The sequence below is a fragment of the Saccostrea cucullata genome, unplaced genomic scaffold (genome assembly GCF_032062105.1).
Source record: "Saccostrea cucullata isolate Sc308-1 unplaced genomic scaffold, CSIRO_AGI_Scuc_v1 ctg80, whole genome shotgun sequence".
Classification (NCBI taxonomy): domain Eukaryota; kingdom Metazoa; phylum Mollusca; class Bivalvia; order Ostreida; family Ostreidae; genus Saccostrea; species Saccostrea cuccullata.
In genome coordinates this window covers 247,507-265,752 of record NW_026933907.1, presented here as the reverse complement: position 1 = coordinate 265,752, position 18,246 = coordinate 247,507, and the positions used below count along the sequence as shown (strand labels likewise).

Genomic DNA, 18,246 nt, shown 5'->3' with positions numbered 1-18,246 from the left:
TGATTTTATTTCCTGCAGGGAAACCTTGAAAGACGGAGTTGAGTTTCATGCTTGTATATTAAAAGATATATGATTTCCTGATAGTCGATATCCATGCGTGGACGTTTCCAATAGGCCTTTTGTTATGAGATTTATTAACTATATATTTTTAATTTCTATATGAAGTGTTGTTCTTTCATAATACACAAGTAAATCACTAGGTCGAAATCAATTAATACTGATGTGAACCTCGTGTTTTTCCAAGTATTTAAAAAGTCTTTGATTTTCCAGATACTTTACTTTATTGATAACCCCAGCAGCGCTATCGTCCTTTATGCCTAAATGTGGCACCTCATTCCCTGGAGAGCCCAAGTAGTCTCAGCTCGTGCTATGTTTAAAACTGACAGGTTTTACACTGATTTGTCGAGAAAAAAGTTAATCTTTTGGTCTGATTGTTTGTGCTTTTAATTCGCTTGTATTAAAGGGTGCGCTGGTTGTGTATTAGCGTTATAGAATAACATTTAAGAAATGGGGTTTTGATTTATAAGTCGGCTTAACTTCTGGCCTTGTGAGATCTTAGAGAAAGTACATAAACTATTCCTAGTGATTCTCGTCAGACTGGTTGTTGTGGTGCTCACTGTTAAATGTCTCTAGTTTTTTAGTTGATACAGGTGGTACACAGAGTTATTTGCATGCCTTTTGACGCTGGGAAATCGTTAAGTTGTGCTATTTTTGACGACTTAGACTTGAAAGAACAAACATTACATTATTGATTTCGGTATTGAACATCCATGAGTTCCTCAGACACCGGCATTCGATGGTTTGACAACGTCTGTTTTTAGGGACCGCTGTAGTCTGAAAGCTGAGCCTTTATTCTTTATCAATGGGGGATACACAATTTTACCCTTTGACGACATTGTTGCGAACAATTTTCGTTTAAAGGACCCTAAGAAAGGTCTATATTGTGCAAGTGTTTGCTCAGGGACTTATCTGTAGAGAATCTTTCATTTAAACGGATATAATAATCTTTTTAAGATAGATCTAGGCGGTGCGAGTGTCAACACGGGTTTTGGACTCGTGTACACTTCTAATAAATTCCGAATAATCAACTGCTTAATATCATTGTAGTGTCTTTGTATATTAATACACGATCAGGAAATCTTTTGTGCATGGTCTGAGAAACATCATTAATGATTCAAATGGTGGAATAAATCAGATTCAATGGAATGAATTTGTAGTTCTCACGACGAGCAGCAAAATAAGTCACGCAATCTCCCGGTGAAATGAAAGGGAAAACTGGCTTAAGAAGAGGTAAGGTTCCATTGTTTGGCGAGCATGTCAGGTAGGGCGATTCTGTAGCTCCTGTAATTCCTTCTATCGTATTTTTGATCGAATTTGATTAATTTTGATAATATGTATATAAGAATTAGATGCGGCTGTATTTTTATGTTCAAAATGATGTCTTCATAATGTCCATATGGTTTGAAGGATAAGAAAATGGCATCCTAGCAACGTCTAGAAACATGAACGCATCAGTATGTTGCTCTGATTTCTCAATAGACGCTGATCTCTATCTCAGATTTAAAAGAAACGCAGATAAAGCACTCAATTTTACATAATTTGTAACTGAAAACGTGATTGTCGGTACTTTGTTGATTTGTAAGTCAGTGATTTCGGATAATATCCAACCATTAATTGCCAACACCGTCTACTCTACCATCATGTCTGTCCTCGGTATTAATTGCCATGTTCTGTTCCAAACTTACTTATACTGTGGCATATTTATTGATATGATACTTACTGGTTCTGTAGGATTTATACTGAATTTTGAATATACTAACCAATTCTCTCGAACAGATCTAGATTTTATAGGATACTTACTTGTTCCATGGATGTTTAGTATTACTGATTCTGTAAGATAAGTACTGATACTGTTGGATTCTTATTCTGTAGGATACTTCTTGATTTTATAGGATCCTTACTGATTGTGTATTATACTTAATGATTCTGTGGGATCTTTAAGTTGTTTCTTAGGATATGATTCTATTGGATACTTGCTGATTGTATAGGATACTTCAGTGATTCCTTAGGATACTGATTCTATTGGATACTAATTTTGTAGGATGCTTATTGATTTCATAGGCATCTAACTTATACTGTAAGTTTCTTACGATTCTGTATAATGCTTGTTTCTTCTATAGGATTTTTATTGATTCTATGGGATACTCACTGATTTCAGTAGATATTTTCTGATTCTGTAAGCTTTTTACCAGTTTTTGGATCTACTAGGCAACATAAGATTATAATACTTGCCCATTTTGTGCCATAGAACCCATAATTTAAAATGCAATCATTGTACCAAGGTACATTGTCAGAAAACCAATCAAATCAAGGATATAATATTCATATCTATTACTAAGTACAGAGAAAATGTTTATCTCTTTAAAATACTCAGATTTGATGGTTTGATGGAATTGTTTGTTTTATCTCAAACCTTTATTTGACCAGATGTTATATGTCGTATAACAGTTCAGGTCGGTTTTTCTTACTGCATGGAATTCAACAACGAAGCCATCATATAAAAAACCGGTATCGAGATAAAGGGCTTTAAAATATGTCTTTCTTAAAATTTCTTTTTTTATTAAGGTAAAGTACAGGTGTCAGAGACTGGAAATAGAATTCATTTACAATTATCAAAATATTTATATTTAAATACCATTTAGAGAGCTCAGAGGCTGTAATGGAAGCAGGTTCCTATAGTAAAAAAAACATTAAAAGTGAAAAATGAAGTCAATTTGCCAAATGAATCTTCATGGAAGCGATTATGGCTTCCTTACGTACATTAAATAGCTGTTTTATTACTTATCATTCCGTCCCTTTAAATGTTCAATTGCTTAGGCAAATAAAGTATGTGGTCTCTGTTTATGATTGCCTAAACACTCGGCTAGTGTGTATGCTTTGTATTTAGATAAGTAATAAAAATGAACAATGGTATCGATCTTTTTTTCTTTTTTATTAGGGCCTCCATTTCTAAATGGCTATACACAGCAATAACAATCATAAAATTTAAGATATTGTCGTGAATGCAATTATTCACTTCTTTTCAAACTTGTTCAAACACCTGATATCTGTATTCTATATGTTTACTGGTTTCAAAATGAATGAAATAAAGAGGAAACAGATTTTTGATCTTCTGCACAGTTGCTTGCTGTTTACGGAGCTTCTATAAGATACATTAAATCTTGGTTGTCTACTGGAATCTTACTCGATCAACCCAGAAAGACACTTGATCGCTCTCGGTTTACGGTTAAGCTGGAGTTTTTATAAAGTTTTAGTCTAGATTATCGGTCAAGGCACATGTACAGTAAGAAAATTATATCCACAACCAGGAAATGGTGACCTTTTCATGAAAGGAGATAAGAAATATTAAGGAACTTACTTAAAGTTGACCCTGCTTCTCCGGTGTTTTCTATTAGGACTATAGATCACCATTGTTTTAAGTTAATGTTTGGAGTGTGTTAGAAATTTTATTTTAATCACTAGTGGAGTCGGAAGTCTTGTTGATGTTTGGAAAGATGTCATTTACTTTATATAGTTATTTAGATTAACAATCAACAATTTTAAATTCAATTGTTGGCCAAGTTTATTTTGATACTTAACTTACTTTCCATATATGTTTAAAGCCACCCGCCGCATCCCCTTTCGACACCTTAAAACACGTATTTATTTATTCATTAATTTATTGAATTTAGAATACTTGGTCAATTTTGAAATGACAATGATAAAAGCGAGATTAAAATGGTTATGTTTTGTTTATATGGCTTCATTAATAACTCAAATTATTCATGAAATGCATATTAAATACGTTATGAATTGTGCTTAAGAATTATTTGTATACGAAACGGAAACAGTCTCTTGATTCAATTCGACGTTTATTCTAAATTCGAGATATCATTTATTAAATTCACAGATTTTCAATATTATTTTATATTATTTTATATTTTCAATGTATACACAAAATTAGGAAAACAAATCAACGAAGATAAAGCGTCTCATGACGTTTTATAAATTTGTCCCCCCTAGTGACTCGGTGATCAGTTCTCCCTATGGATTTAAAACTAAGTTTATTATCCTAACGCTAAACAATCTGACTAATGCATTATCTATATAGATATTTATATAATCTCACAGGAATGTCAATTTTACAGCCCCTCCAAACGGCCCAAGTGTTTAAGACGTACCCGTATGTACACTGACGGGGAGATGGATCGGGATCTCCAATAATTTGGTCTGACTTTGTGAAGTGGAAGTAGGCCATGAACTTTGATGAGATGTGTTTGCTTATAAATTTGGCTTTAGAGACGTTTGGTGAATAATCAGCTGTATTTATGCTACCAAAATACCCTGACACACCTTAGTTAAGATACAAATAAAGGTCCAATCTCTCGTACCCTTTCTCAGAATAGCAATCTAAACGGCTCTACAACAGTGTATTGCATTTCAACTGAATACCTGTGTCAACAAAGCAGCGTATAATAGAAAAGCCTTACGAATAGTGCGAGTCGAGATTCCAATTAAAAATTGTACCCACTTGAGATATGTAAATATTTACTCTTTTAATAGCTTTGTTAATTACAGAATAGATACAGCGACGATTTTAAAAGAATTCACTTTCTGGTTCCAAACATATACTATCTGATGAATTGTTCATTGGTAAAATCAATTAACTGTTTGAGCTCTTGTAGTAGAATAGACCTATGCATTTAGTTTATCTCATTTCTATATGAACACAATGTTTTGATTTAGCTGAAAACAGGAGACACAAGAGTTAAGAGTTTTCTTAAAGTGAACAATAAATAATTGCCAAGGCGATATCTTTTGACTTCTCTGTTTCTTTAATATATTTTCATTAAAACTATGGCTTTGGTTTTTCAATTGACCATGTTAAGTTCTAGTTGCGATTTCAACATTCAGGTATGTGCACTCAAGGCATGGAGAGGATTGTTATAAAAGGCTTGACTTCTACGTATTAAATTACCTGCTTTTGATGTATTGGATGTAGATGGAGTTGCGACGGGTCGACATACATTCCCATTTATAACCATTGCAGCCACGTTCCATCAATATTGAAGAATAAGCTACTTAAGGGCACTACAGTGTTTGCACTTTCATTATCTGATGTTTTCATTAGGTCTTCATAATCAAGGCAATAAAATTGACTATCCTCCACGTTTTGCAGGGTCTCGGCCTCGTTCTCGCGGGAAGAAGCCAGACTTGGAGGTACTGTGTGAATTCCCTCCTCGCGCACCCTCGGCTCTCCCCGACCGTCTGGTGAAGAGTCCTACATTTATCAGTGAGAAGACGTACAAACCTTACAACAGTAAGAGACCTTCCACTTCAAGAACCTACCTTAGTTCTCTGTCCAACCATGTGGACATTAAGCTTCGTGATTCAAAGGAGAAGGTCACTCCAGTAAAGTCGTCCCTGGTGGACATGGAGCCTGCGTTTGTGGACGTGTCTAAAGACATTCCAGGTCTGACTGTTTGGAGATTAGAGGTAACTATGCAATCCTTCTTACTATATGAAGTCTAGAGGTAGCTATCAAAGTCCTTTACTGATAAACAAAGACGTTCCTGATCTGACTGTTTGGAGATTAGAGGTAACTATTCAATCTTTTACCGAAAAACAAAGACGTTTCTGATCTGACTATCCTGTAGACTAGAGGTAACTATCCAATCCTTTTCTGATAAGCAAAGACGTTTTTGATCTGACTGTCTAGAGACTAGAATAAACTATCCAATCCTTTACCGATAAATAAAGACCTTGCAGGTCTGACTGTCTGAAGACTAGAGCTAACTATCCAAGTCCTTTACTAATAAACAAAAGACGTTCTTAGTCTTACTCTCTGTAGACTAGAGGTGACTATCCAAGTCCTTTACTAATACACAAAAGACGTTCTTGGTCTGACTGTCTGAAAACTAGAGCTAACTATCCAAGATTTTACTAATACACAAAAGACGTTCTTGGTCTGACTGTTTGGAGACTAGAGCTAACCATTCAAGTTCTTTACTGATAATATTTCATTGGATTACGTATTAAGTAGAACAAAGGAAAGGTAATGGAGACATATTATACAACCTCAATGAATCACTAGTAATAAACATTATAATACTCAAAAAGGCAAACTCAGATTATTCCTAAGAAGTATCAACGACCTCATTGGGACTCAAATAAACTGTAATGGGATCATTTCATTTTAATTATTTTAGGGGAAGTCACGACTGGTTGAAATAGATGATAGAGATATCGGGTTCTTCCACGAGGGGGCGGTGTACATCTCACTTCAGGTTAGACAACTCTTCAGAAACCGATTAATAAAGTCAGTCTAAAATTGTTCTGTGTGTTCGTAACATTGTTCTTGATGTTCCTGAGCATGTTAAATACTTTACTTCCAGATCAACGATGATGAAGAAGCGTTTCTTCACTACTGGATTGGAGCTTTTGCAAGTGAGGTATGCTTGGTCGAGAAGATAGCTATATTTTGTGACCAGTACTTGTTCATTTAAAATTCTATTTCTGAAAAGGTGAGTGATTTGTAATTTTTCTTACTTTTGTAGGATCATAAGTCATTAATAGAGGAAAAGGCACACGAGTTGGATCGGATCGTGACCCATGCGGCTGTGTTTTCTAGAGAGGTAAGTGTACTAAGCCATGTCACTTTACATCAGTTTTGACCAATTATCTTTTTGAATAAAGTTAAATAAATGTTTTGTGTTGTTGATTTAATACCAATGATGATTGAAGAGATAAATTAACCTGTCTTTCGTTATTCAGAGCCAATGCCACGAATCGCCTTGCTTCATGCGTCTCTTTGCAGATGGCATCGTGTATGTGTATATTCTAATAATTGACTTTCAAAAAAAGCATGAAATAGAGATGACATTTTACAATTCTGTCTTGTACATAAATAACATTGCATTTTTACTTTGAACTACAGATATATTGAATCCAAACCCAAGACAACCGTCAGTAAGGCTAGAGTCTATGCCAAGAGAATGTACCGCATCTCTGGTAGGAAGTTCATCAGGGCTGCTTGCGTAAGTAGGCGATTTTTAGTTACTATAGTACTAGTTATGCATTAAAAGATTCATGTCAAATAAGTTCGTCCGAATTCATGCAAACATATGGACAAAGAAACATAATAAATTAATAATATGTTATATTTCGTACAGACGGAGCCGTCGCTGGACGCTTTGGATTCCGGAGCCGCCTGTATTCTGGACGGATTCCCACGGATGTACGTCTGGATTGGAAGACACTGTAACTACGCACTCCGAAACAAGGTACAAGTATAGGAAAACCGCAAAGATTATTAATGGATTGTTTTAAGGATATGTACACGATGTAGTACATTATTCTTTATATAAATATGTTTAAATAATGTTCTTTACATGTACAGGCAATTCAAACGGCAAAGAGAATAAGGAATTTACAAAGACAGGGCGTTGCCCATATTATTGTTGTAGGTAAGGATATTTGTTAACCCTAACAAATCCGTTATTTTTTCTCCACATCTTTCATTGAATTTTATTAACTATGCGTCAACTTAAAAAAATTCGGATACCTTAGGTTATAATGAAAACCATGAAAAAGAATGATATTAAACTGTAGTATCATAATGAGGATACTCTTGAAAGAAGCTCAAAATACATAATTTATATTACAGACGAAAGGGATGAAGGGATGAGTGAAGCCTTCAAAAAGAAACTCCATAAAAGCCTGCAGACCGAGCCCTGTATTCCCGATAGCCCGCTCCAAGACAACGCAGCAATGAGGATGCACAGGTTGGAAGTCTGATCCCAATTTTGATTTCGACATTCATGTACTAGTATACTGTAACATTTTGTTGATACATGTTTAATACATAAATTGCAGAGTTAGTGGTGATCACGTGATGTATAACATGCCGGAAGCTGCTAAGCCCCCGTTTTACCAGAGATACTTGGTCCAGCGGGTGAGTTGATTTCTTCGATCATAGATAAATATTGGGACCAGTCTGGATTGCCACATGATACATTTTACTTTGCTTATCTTAGGACTGTTACTTGCTGGATCGTGGCCCCGGACTACCTCTTTATGTCTGGGTAGGGGCCCAGGCTCATGAGAATGAAATACTCTACGCAATTAAGAGGGGAAAGGTAATCATAATAAGCTTTATAGAATTTTTGTATTCAATTTTAGTGACATAATAGATCCAGCTTTAAACTGTAACAATATGCTAGATATCTCTAAAATGTTCAGATGATGGTATAAATCCCTTTCTTATGTGGTTGTACTTACTTTTTACTCTAGACGTTCTGTAAACACAAACAATACCCGGATGTAATCCCAGTATGTAGGATATCAGACGATGCTGAGCCTAATGATTTTAAGAAGAACTTTTATGATTGGCGGGAAAAGGATACGAAACATAGACAACTGACCAAGCTATACAGTATTGGGAATATAGGTAATGAATACTCAGTACTTAAAAAGATTATAAAATTTTGATAATGTTTGAATAAATAACTGTTACATGGATTTGAAATTTTTAACTATATTTGCAATGAATTTGTTTTCTTTTCCTTGTAGAGCGAGCACTGTTCTCCAGGCGAGACAAACGAACTGTGGCCAAAAAGAACGAGCTGTGGTCAACGGACAATTTACCGGACGGCGAGGAAGATACAGAGGTGAGGGAGTACAAAACATTACTATCACATTAATTATAACCTAACATCGAGTGTTACTATTCGAACACATCTGAACTATTTTCTTAGATATGGAAGATAGATGGGGATAAAATGATAAAAATGGAGAATGATCAGCATGGAATTTTCAACAATGGTCACAGTTATGTTGTACTTCATCGTATTCGGGTCGAGGGACGGACACAACAAGTGTTGTACTACTGGCTGGTGAGTGAATCTGTCTTTAAAAACACCTTTATTACTGAAGTACTATACGAGTTAATACAAAGAAGTAATGTATTTCATCCGTAATGTTTCATTCATGTTCTCACAGGGTTGTAAGTTGACGAATGATGACCAGGACAGTGTTCTAGATTTGGTGCTATCCATGAACAAAACGTTAAATAACCAATGTATTGTGGTAAGTACCACTGCAGCAGGAAACATTTTATCAAAACTACATGTAAGCAAGACTGTCAGTATTTCTTTTAATTCAATTGGATATATGCCTTTTTTTTTTTTTACAGATACGAGTACTTGATGGGCGGGAACCACCGCACTTCATGTATATTCTTGGAAACTGCCTGATAATCGTAAGTGTCTGACTGCATCCCGTATGAATCATGACAAATGATATGCTGATTTTATACAGTACATAGCAATTCTAAAATGGACTGTAAATGATATTTGTATATTGAAAGGTCACAAATAAATAACCAATATACTATTACTCCGTGAGTTTTTCTTTTTTATATACTATACTTGGCGAGTTTTTCCTTTTAATATACAATTACTACCGTGAGTTTTTTTTTCAAAAGTTTTTCAATACATTTCATTTTTTCAATAAAAATCTTACATATTTCTGTTTATAACTACTGTTTTAGCATGATAGAGATCTTGGAGATCCCAGTGATGTTCAGACGAGCCGGATGTTCTGTGTGCGTGAGCAGGATCCAGAGAACAGCAGTATGAGAGTACAACAGGTGGTTGTTACGATACATTGATTAAAATATGTTAAAACACTGTCAATCATGCATATGAAACAACTTAAATGTAATATTAAATGCATCTACATGTGTATTATATAAACATGTATATATTAACAATACTTAACTTAGTTTGCATCCATTAAAAAGATATGTTAAATCTGAATTAGGTCCCCGTTTCTTCTGCTTCTCTGAATTCATCGGCTGCTTTTATCCTCCACAACCCTCCTGATGGCTGTTTTTTGTGGTATGGACAGGTAGGGACAATTGAACATGTCATTAAATAATTATACATAGTGTGTTTATAATTTTCTGCTTAAATATTTACAGGTATTTTGTTTCCAATGTATTCTCAACATCGATCAGTTTAATACAGAAAAATTTTTATCAGAATAATTTTTTTTTGATATTTTGATAGAAATCTCGTGGTTCTGAAAGAGAATATGCAAAGCAAATTACGGGATATATTTCGCCAACCTTTCGATAAAATAGTTAACTTTTAATTGACATGTTTAAGCTTTTCTTATGTGCCACCTATTCTTTAATTTGGTACATTGTTTCATGCAATATTAGGGTCCCGGATTTACATACACATTTACATACTTGTAAATTAAATAATCAGTTAAAATCATATTCAGTGTTCATGACAATATATTTTTAGATTATAATATATACCTTAAATTTATTCTCAGCTGCCAAATTTTATAATAATTTTAAGAAGACATACAGTTTGAAAGACTTAACAATTATTTACGATTCAAATATAGAGGAAACATTTTGACTTACTGTCTTTTCAATATTATAGTAAATATGACTATCTCGTCATGACGGAAGGCAAAGAGAGTAAAAACTTCTGGAACCTGATTGGTAGAAAACAAGAATATCCTTCAGAATTTAAAATAGAGGTAAAACAAAATTCGTTGAAAAAAGAACAAGAATATTGGAATATTCCTCTGAGTTTGACAGCATAGTTCACCATAAACCTTTTGAAGCTAAACATTTTTATCGTATTTGTATACATACTGATATCAGGTTTTGGACCGAAGACCTCCTCGATTACTCGTGTGCAATGTAAATGGCGATAATACTACATTTGAAGCTATTGAAGACTTTAAACAAGAGGTTTGTTTTCAAAACACTGCCACTTTCTAATAACATTTTGTTAAAAAATTCAGTTAAAATTCTTTTATAAGTCCTACCTTTCTTTCTTATCACTGCTTGTGTTTGGTATTATCTGTGATAGGACCTGTGTGAGGATGAGATTTTCGTCCTAGACTTGTATGACCAAATTTATATCTGGAATGGTGCAGAAGTTGAAAGTGAACTGCAAAAACAAACTCCAAACTGCTTCAAGGTTAGAATCTTTTATTTGGTGTATTTTTAACGGGAATATTGTACGGCGAGTCTAGATATAAGTAAATAGAATAAATGCTGAGTTTCAGTTTTCCTTATTTTCCTAGTGCTACTTCCAGTCTGATCCTGCAGGAAGGTCAGATGAGACTGTTAATGTCTGGTTCCTGACACAGAATAACGAACCCGATGCCTTTACCAAATTTTTTCCTTACTGGATAGAAAACGGGACTTCGGTATATATTGTTCAATTCAAATCAAATCCATTATAAAATGTATTGGTTTTAAACTATTTCAAGGGCATATAATTCTGATTTAGTCACTCTCTGTATAGATAAATTTTATAATTATTACTGAATTTTGCATTTTTATTGGAAGTCAATTACTAGCACTGCAAAATACAAACTTGTTTCAGTACCAATTTTTTCTATTTCACAGGGACAGCAGTCTTATGAATTGTGTAGGAAACTAATTCGACAAGAGAATTTTAAAGTGGACATTGAAAAGCCGGTAATATATTTATAAAAAATTTCGAATTTTTAGCGTCTTGTGTAGTTTGCATGTAGTAGAATTGTAAATATTGTTGATCCTTTTTTTAAATGTGTATAACAAGATGGTGGATCGATCATATGTTGGAAAGAAAAAGTACGCCTACGAAGATTTGCTGAAAAAGAAACTTCCTGAAGACGTTGATTCTCAGCACAAAGAGGTAAAAACAGAACTGAGAAACAAAATAAAACTTGTAAAGATATATGCATCGAAATCATTTTTATTCTTCTTCTTCACGAAATATTATTTGCAGTGAAATTTCTCTCATTTTTATTATTGTAGTATAATCTTTGCGACTATGAGTTTAGAGACGCATTGAAATACCCACGTGATCAATTCTACCGACTTCCGCTTTGGAAACAGGAACAGCTATTCAAGTCCGCTCGACTTGGACACACCAGGACTACGGAAAATCCCTACAGATTACGAATAGAAAGCCCAGATCTACACAATCAGTAATAAAGATCTTGTTCCTTCCACGACTTTGCGTTTATTTATTATGCTTAATATTTATTATAAGACTTGTTATTGTTGTACATGTTTTAGAGACATGAAAAAAAATATAGAAAATAAAAACTGATAAATTCACGCATTCTCTTTCTTTTTTTAAGGTGTAAAATATTCAAAAAACGTATAATTGAAAAAATAAAACGATTTAATCTTTACTGTAAATCTAGATCATGACAGGTTCAATATCGACTTTTATTTATCTGAAGGATGTTTCAGGTCTAATCTGAACCCCGAATCTTTGCAAGGGGTGACACCTAAAGTTCAGTGACTAACAAAAACTATATTAACCAACTTTTGTTATTATTAAAAATATTTTCATTTCACTTACATACATGTATGATGAGCGCTTTGTGAGTTATTTAAATCAGTGAAAACCTTTCGCGCTCCTAACCCCCCTCCCTTAAATATTTGGGTTTAAATTTTCGTCAGTCATCAATCTTTTGATCTCGTCCCCTGTTTATAAAATCACAGTATATTGCTTTGCCATGTTTTTGGCTATTTCTCCATGCAAATATTTTTATTTCAAGTTTTCTTTAAAAACAAAAAAAAAACCATTATAATTAATTAAAGTACATGTACTGGTATTTTTTCCCGTAATGCCAAATCACAAAATCTTTTTATGAATATGCAAAGTTATAAATTGTTCACAAATATCCTATTTGAATTGGAACACTGTACAACTTTTTCATGAATTTTCACCAAAAGTATTCGGTAACCAATTAAATCTAGAATCCAAATTTAATTGGATGGTCATTGATAAACTCTTTTATTCCTAGGATATGTGCACATCATATAACATTCCAAAGTATATAGAGAATATGCCGATAAAGTGGACAGCTTTGTGACACACCTTGAATGGTTTATGATCGGAGAGCAGTCCTCACGGACACGCTAAGGTCGCTGTCAATCACCTGTCAAAAGACATCCCGGAAACAAAGGGCGGCTAGCACTACACAGAAGTTCAATACAGGTGTTTTGAACCAAAAATAGCGCTTTTGCAGCCATTGTCTTACAGTAGACTTAATGGACACTTTCATCTGCTTACAGACTAGTCCCTACTATCATTTTTCTTCCTCCAAGTCGAAAGTTCTCTCATTGCAAAATTCAACTTCCACACTGCACCATTCTCGAAAAGCAACTTTTATAAGAACTTTGGCCATTCTCGAAAATAACTTCAATCAGAAGTTTCACACACTAAAGAAATTGTTCTTTCAAAGGAGTACACGCATCCCAGCGAAATTTAACGCCGTTTATCACATTCCCGTTTTCAAGACCCAGTGCCTAATCGATGTAATCTCTGATAAAGAGAGAACCCAATCACGCAGAAAATAAAAAAGAACATGGACAAGGTCACTATAGTAAACCTCCTTGTGCAGGATTCGTCAGAAATCATGGTCTCCAGCTGTTTGGAAACTCGTCTGCAGCAGCGCCCGAATCCGGCGTGAATAGGAACGTTCAGTTCCTCGCTCATATTCAACAAACGGGAGCAGCATGTTCCTCTACAGATTTGGAACGATCCGCGAGAATCCCTGCGTACAGAGGAGTACTGATAGGATGTGGAGCCAGGGATTTGCTTGCTAGACGTCATCAGTTGCCCACCCAGTAGAGCTGAGGGTCGTCGTCTGCCACTGAAATGCTGCAACACGTCCTCTCCCGCCATCCCCATACTGGATCTTCTGCGTTTCAGGATGTTGTCATCCGTGTTGATATTGACGCTAGAGCGACGACGCTGGAGAAGAATATTCGGATTTCTCATGTTCAGCGACCGTCTGTCTCCAAGCCTGTCGCGTGCTTGTGTAAAACAGCGAATATCGAAAAGAGCCCTGTCGTAAAAATGTCTTCCTGAAAAAAAACCGAGAGATCCGCTGTCAGAAAATAACGTCCGAGACCAGCTGACCATAAGAGGCATTGATATACAAATGAACCTTGTGTTACTCCATTCCATATGATTTTATTAGTCATTTATCACTCATATCATTTCCATACACTGCTTATTAAACATGAATGAAAGTTTCACCAATCTGTATAAGCTTTAGTGTAAGATGAAACGAAGTGCAATTTAGATCAACCTTAATCGCTGCAGTGTGACGTAGTCGTGTTGCATTACGAATTTTAAAATCCTTGAAAATTGAAAAATAATCAATGAAACACCAGGGAATTCTTCGTCAGCTTGCTATGCATAGGCGTCGGAAGGAAATTGAAAGTGGGGGGAGGGCTTCGTCAACTATATATGTATATATTTGCACCTGAATGCTTATGCTATGAACTACCTGAATGCCTGCCTTAATTTAGTGAAATACTGTTAACACGGTAAAGGTATCTGGAAAATAATATGGATAATACACAATGCGCCTCTATAAAGTATTGGTGAACTGAACCACGATTGGACGGAATGCTATCCCACCTCTCTCTAACAGTTGATATGGATTCACTTTCTTTTATTATCATGGTAATAAAAATGAAATATTCATTAGAGATGTTATGTACAATATACAAAAATTCAATGTTCTTTTGTGTCTTTTGCCACTTACAGTTAACCTCACATCCTATATAATAAACCGAGCTCTCTGATAAAAAGAAAAACATATCACACAAAAAATTATTATTCCAAGAACGATAGAGAAAATGGTAAACCGCCGCGTGGAATCCTCGTATGTTGGATTCTGTGACTTAGTGGGGATCGAGGTCAGATCTCTGTCGTCCAGGGGGTCCCCGAATATCGACGATTTCCGGCGGGAGAGGTTAAGTCTGTCTTGGATCTGGTGTCTTTTGTAGGCAGACGAAGAACTGGATCGACGGGACCTCCACATTATAGAAAAACCTGTAACATTGGACGCCACATTATAGAAATACCTATAACATAGGACTGACACATTATAGAAAAACCTGAAACATTGGAGCGCCACATTATAGAAAAACCTATAACATAGGACCGCCACATTATCAGTAGAAATACCTGTAACATAGGATCGCCACATTATAGAAATACCTGAAACATTGGAGCGCCACATTATAGAAATACTTATAACACAGGACCGCCACATTATAGAAATACCTGAAACATTGGAGCGCCACATTATAGAAAAACTTGAAACATTGGAGCGCCACATTATAGAAATACCTGTAACATAGGACCGCCACATTATCAGTAGAAATACCTGTAACATAGAAGCGCCACATTATATAAAAATACCTATAACTCAGGACCGCCACATTATCAGTAGAAATACCTGTAACATAGGGCCGACACATTATAGAAAAACCTGACACATTGGAGCGCCACATTATAGAAAAACCTATAACATAGGACCACCACATTATCAGTAGAAATACCTATAACATAGGACCGTCACATTATAGAAATACCTGTAACATAGGACGTCCACGATATAGAAATACCTGTAACATAGGACCGCCACATTTTAGAAATACCTGTACCATAGGACCGCCACGATATAGAAATACCTGTAACATAGGACCGCCACGATATAGAAATACCTGTAACATAGGACCTCCGCATTATAGAGATACCTGTAACATAGGACCGTCACGATATAGAAATACCTGTAACATAGGACCGCCACATTATGGAAATACCTGTTACATAGGACCGCCACGATATAGAAATACTTGTAACATAGGACCGCCACATTATAGATTGACCCAGAGATAATTTCTGTATAATTTTTTTTGCCACATTATAGAAATATTTGTAACATATTTCCGCCACATTATAGTAATATCATGTGTTGGTGTAACATAGGAACGCCACATTATAGAAATACATGTAACATAGGACCGCCACATTATAGAAATACCTGTAACATAGGGCCGCCACATTATAGAAATAACTGTTACATAGGACCGCCACATTATAGAAATAACTGTAACATAGGACCGCCACAAAATATAAATACCTGTAACATACATTAAGCAGTCAGGATTTTTTTTGTCTGAAAAGCCTACCGTAGAAAGGAATTTGTTCTATGTTTGAGATACGATGTTCTTTTAAAAATGTGGAGATGTGAAAAATTAGGTACAATGTCTTTTAAGCACTAGCGATAAGTTGATCTTCAGACCGAACTAAGTACAGAAATGGAATATTAGGAATTGATTGGTTATTGTTTACACCCTTTGTGAAGTTGCATACATCAAATCATCATCTACCTGTAAGAACAGCGAAGTAAGGCGATGTACCCAATAAATTAAGAATTGTTTACATGCAGTCAGCATTTTTATCTGAAAAGCCTACCGTAGAAAGGAAATTGTTCTATGTTTGAGATACAATTGAGATAAAAGTTTTTTCACACTCTTTTTAAAAGAATTGATTGATTATTGTTTTATACCCTTTGTGAAGTTGCATACATCAGATCATCATCTACCTGTAGAAGCAGCGAAATGGGGCGATGTACCCCATAAATTAAGGATTGTTTACATGCACTTAGAAATAACAAATAAATAGGCGATGAATACCACCATACATGTATTTTTTTAATATGTATTGCCTTTTCAGAAACACGGGAAAATATTTAGATATTAGATACACCAAATGTTAAGTCAGTTCTATGAACTCAAGTCAAATTTAAATACTTAAGTATTTGAGAAACCTTTGAACATCTGTATATACCAAAAGTCTTTATTGTAGGTTTTACATGATTGTTATGCTGGTGTTCTTCAAAATATGACTGTCCCTTTTTCTATACAGTTGTAAAATGTTTATGCAAATATTATGTCATGTGTACTGTACCTCCGAGGATTTAATATATATCTTTATATTCCTCAAGTACAGTTATGTTTGGTTTGAGGGAAGTAAATAGGTGCTAAATCTAATTCCGATGAGAAATTTAATAGTGCGTGGTATTTTATTATTTGTGACAAATAAGAATCTTCAGATATCACGAAGAATAAAGTAAAGCATCTGTTGCAAATGAATTCTATGTCTGCAGATACAGTTTGATTGTATTATATAACATGAACAAGTCAGGTGGGCATCTACGCATGATTTTTGAAAATTTCTCTAAAAAACAAAATTATGTTAAAAAAATATCTTTGGGGTATACATGAAGATTGCAAAGGTTGTGCAGGTTAATGCTAATATCATAATAAGAGTGCACTTTGTTTGTGTTGTTTCTAAAATTGTACGTAACTTAGACGTGTTGTCTACAGTTTACAGAGGGAGAAAATGTATTTCAGTTTTTTAAACATCGAACAAAATCATTTTATTAACATTATTCTTCAATTAGAGATTTTTCTTAATGAAAATGAAAAAAAAAATTCATGTTATCAAATTTACCATGAATGTATTGAGTTTTTCTGTTCTTAAACAGGACACACATATGCAAAATATGCGACTGAAGTTAAAAAAAATGTTTTACGAAATTTCACCTAATTATATTGGTTATCTTATGCCACTAATGAATCAAATATAATTAAACAATTCAACATCTGATTTCCCCCCATATTAAATAGATTGCCTTAAATATGTCGAGAATTTCGCAAACTTCTATAGTATCAAAAAAAAATTAGGTCAAAAGTTTTCTGTACCTACCTTAAATGGTATTTCCTTGGAGATGCTGACCAGTAGATGTTGTTTTTTAGGACGTCTCTATAATCCATTGAAGCAGGGCAGACATTGTGCTCACTTTGTTTTGATTTCTCAACATCCGTCTATTCCTGATGAATCTGTACTCTGTTTCGCCAGGAGTAACAATTTATTATCGATTAGTTTATGTAAAGCAAAATCATTAAACCGTGATCTTGTATTCCTTAATCACTTTTGATCGATAAATTTTTAAAATCTGAAACATTGATGTGGAAAAAAGGATTTTATTTCCGTCTGACGTTAACATTCAACTACCACCAACGCAACAGAAGAAGATAAAAAATAAAATCGGATTCAGTAATTGAGTTTTGATGTGCTGCATTGCTCTTCTCGTGAAATCAAAAGAATCTCTTGACATTACTGACACCGGTGCTGCTTTCTTTATTAGTTTAATTTAAGTGCCTTTTGTTGTGAAGAAACTTCTACAGTGTGAATTTTACCAGATTTAGAGCTTCTAACAGCACATAACTCAGGCCCATTGCAGTCATTGTTAACAGTACGTGAAGAGGAGAAAGTCCCTCAAAGCATACAGTTATGAGAGAAA

The 18,246-nt window shown here is 34.7% G+C and overlaps 1 protein-coding gene and 1 long non-coding RNA gene across 3 annotated transcripts; one reads left to right on the top strand and one right to left on the bottom strand.

Moving 5' to 3' along the window:
• The first annotated feature begins 550 nt into the window (after positions 1-550).
• LOC134239587 (advillin-like) lies at positions 551-12,053 on the top strand. The gene is made up of 27 exons (XM_062721770.1): positions 551-1,290; positions 5,219-5,535; positions 6,249-6,326; positions 6,435-6,491; positions 6,597-6,674; positions 6,814-6,866; positions 6,977-7,076; positions 7,212-7,322; positions 7,439-7,505; positions 7,706-7,823; positions 7,915-7,993; positions 8,076-8,177; positions 8,332-8,488; positions 8,611-8,708; positions 8,796-8,933; positions 9,040-9,126; positions 9,233-9,298; positions 9,590-9,688; positions 9,862-9,948; positions 10,110-10,165; positions 10,491-10,596; positions 10,724-10,813; positions 10,935-11,045; positions 11,152-11,277; positions 11,480-11,551; positions 11,655-11,750; positions 11,873-12,053. The coding sequence occupies exons 1-27, from the start codon at positions 1,263-1,265 to the stop codon at positions 12,047-12,049; spliced, it is 2,754 nt and encodes a 917-aa protein (XP_062577754.1). The 5' UTR covers positions 551-1,262; the 3' UTR covers positions 12,050-12,053.
• A 2,470-nt stretch (positions 12,054-14,523) lies between these two features.
• On the bottom strand, positions 14,524-17,905 carry LOC134239611 (uncharacterized). Of its 2 annotated transcripts, XR_009986255.1 has the most exons (3): positions 17,649-17,905; positions 15,514-15,532; positions 14,524-14,902 (listed from the first exon to the last, which is right to left on the bottom strand). It is a non-coding gene; the product is annotated as an uncharacterized LOC134239611 (long non-coding RNA). The 2 variants fall into 2 exon arrangements; XR_009986254.1 differs by lacking the exon at positions 15,514-15,532 and having other exon boundaries at positions 14,524-14,921.
• Between the last annotated feature and the right edge of the window lie 341 nt (positions 17,906-18,246).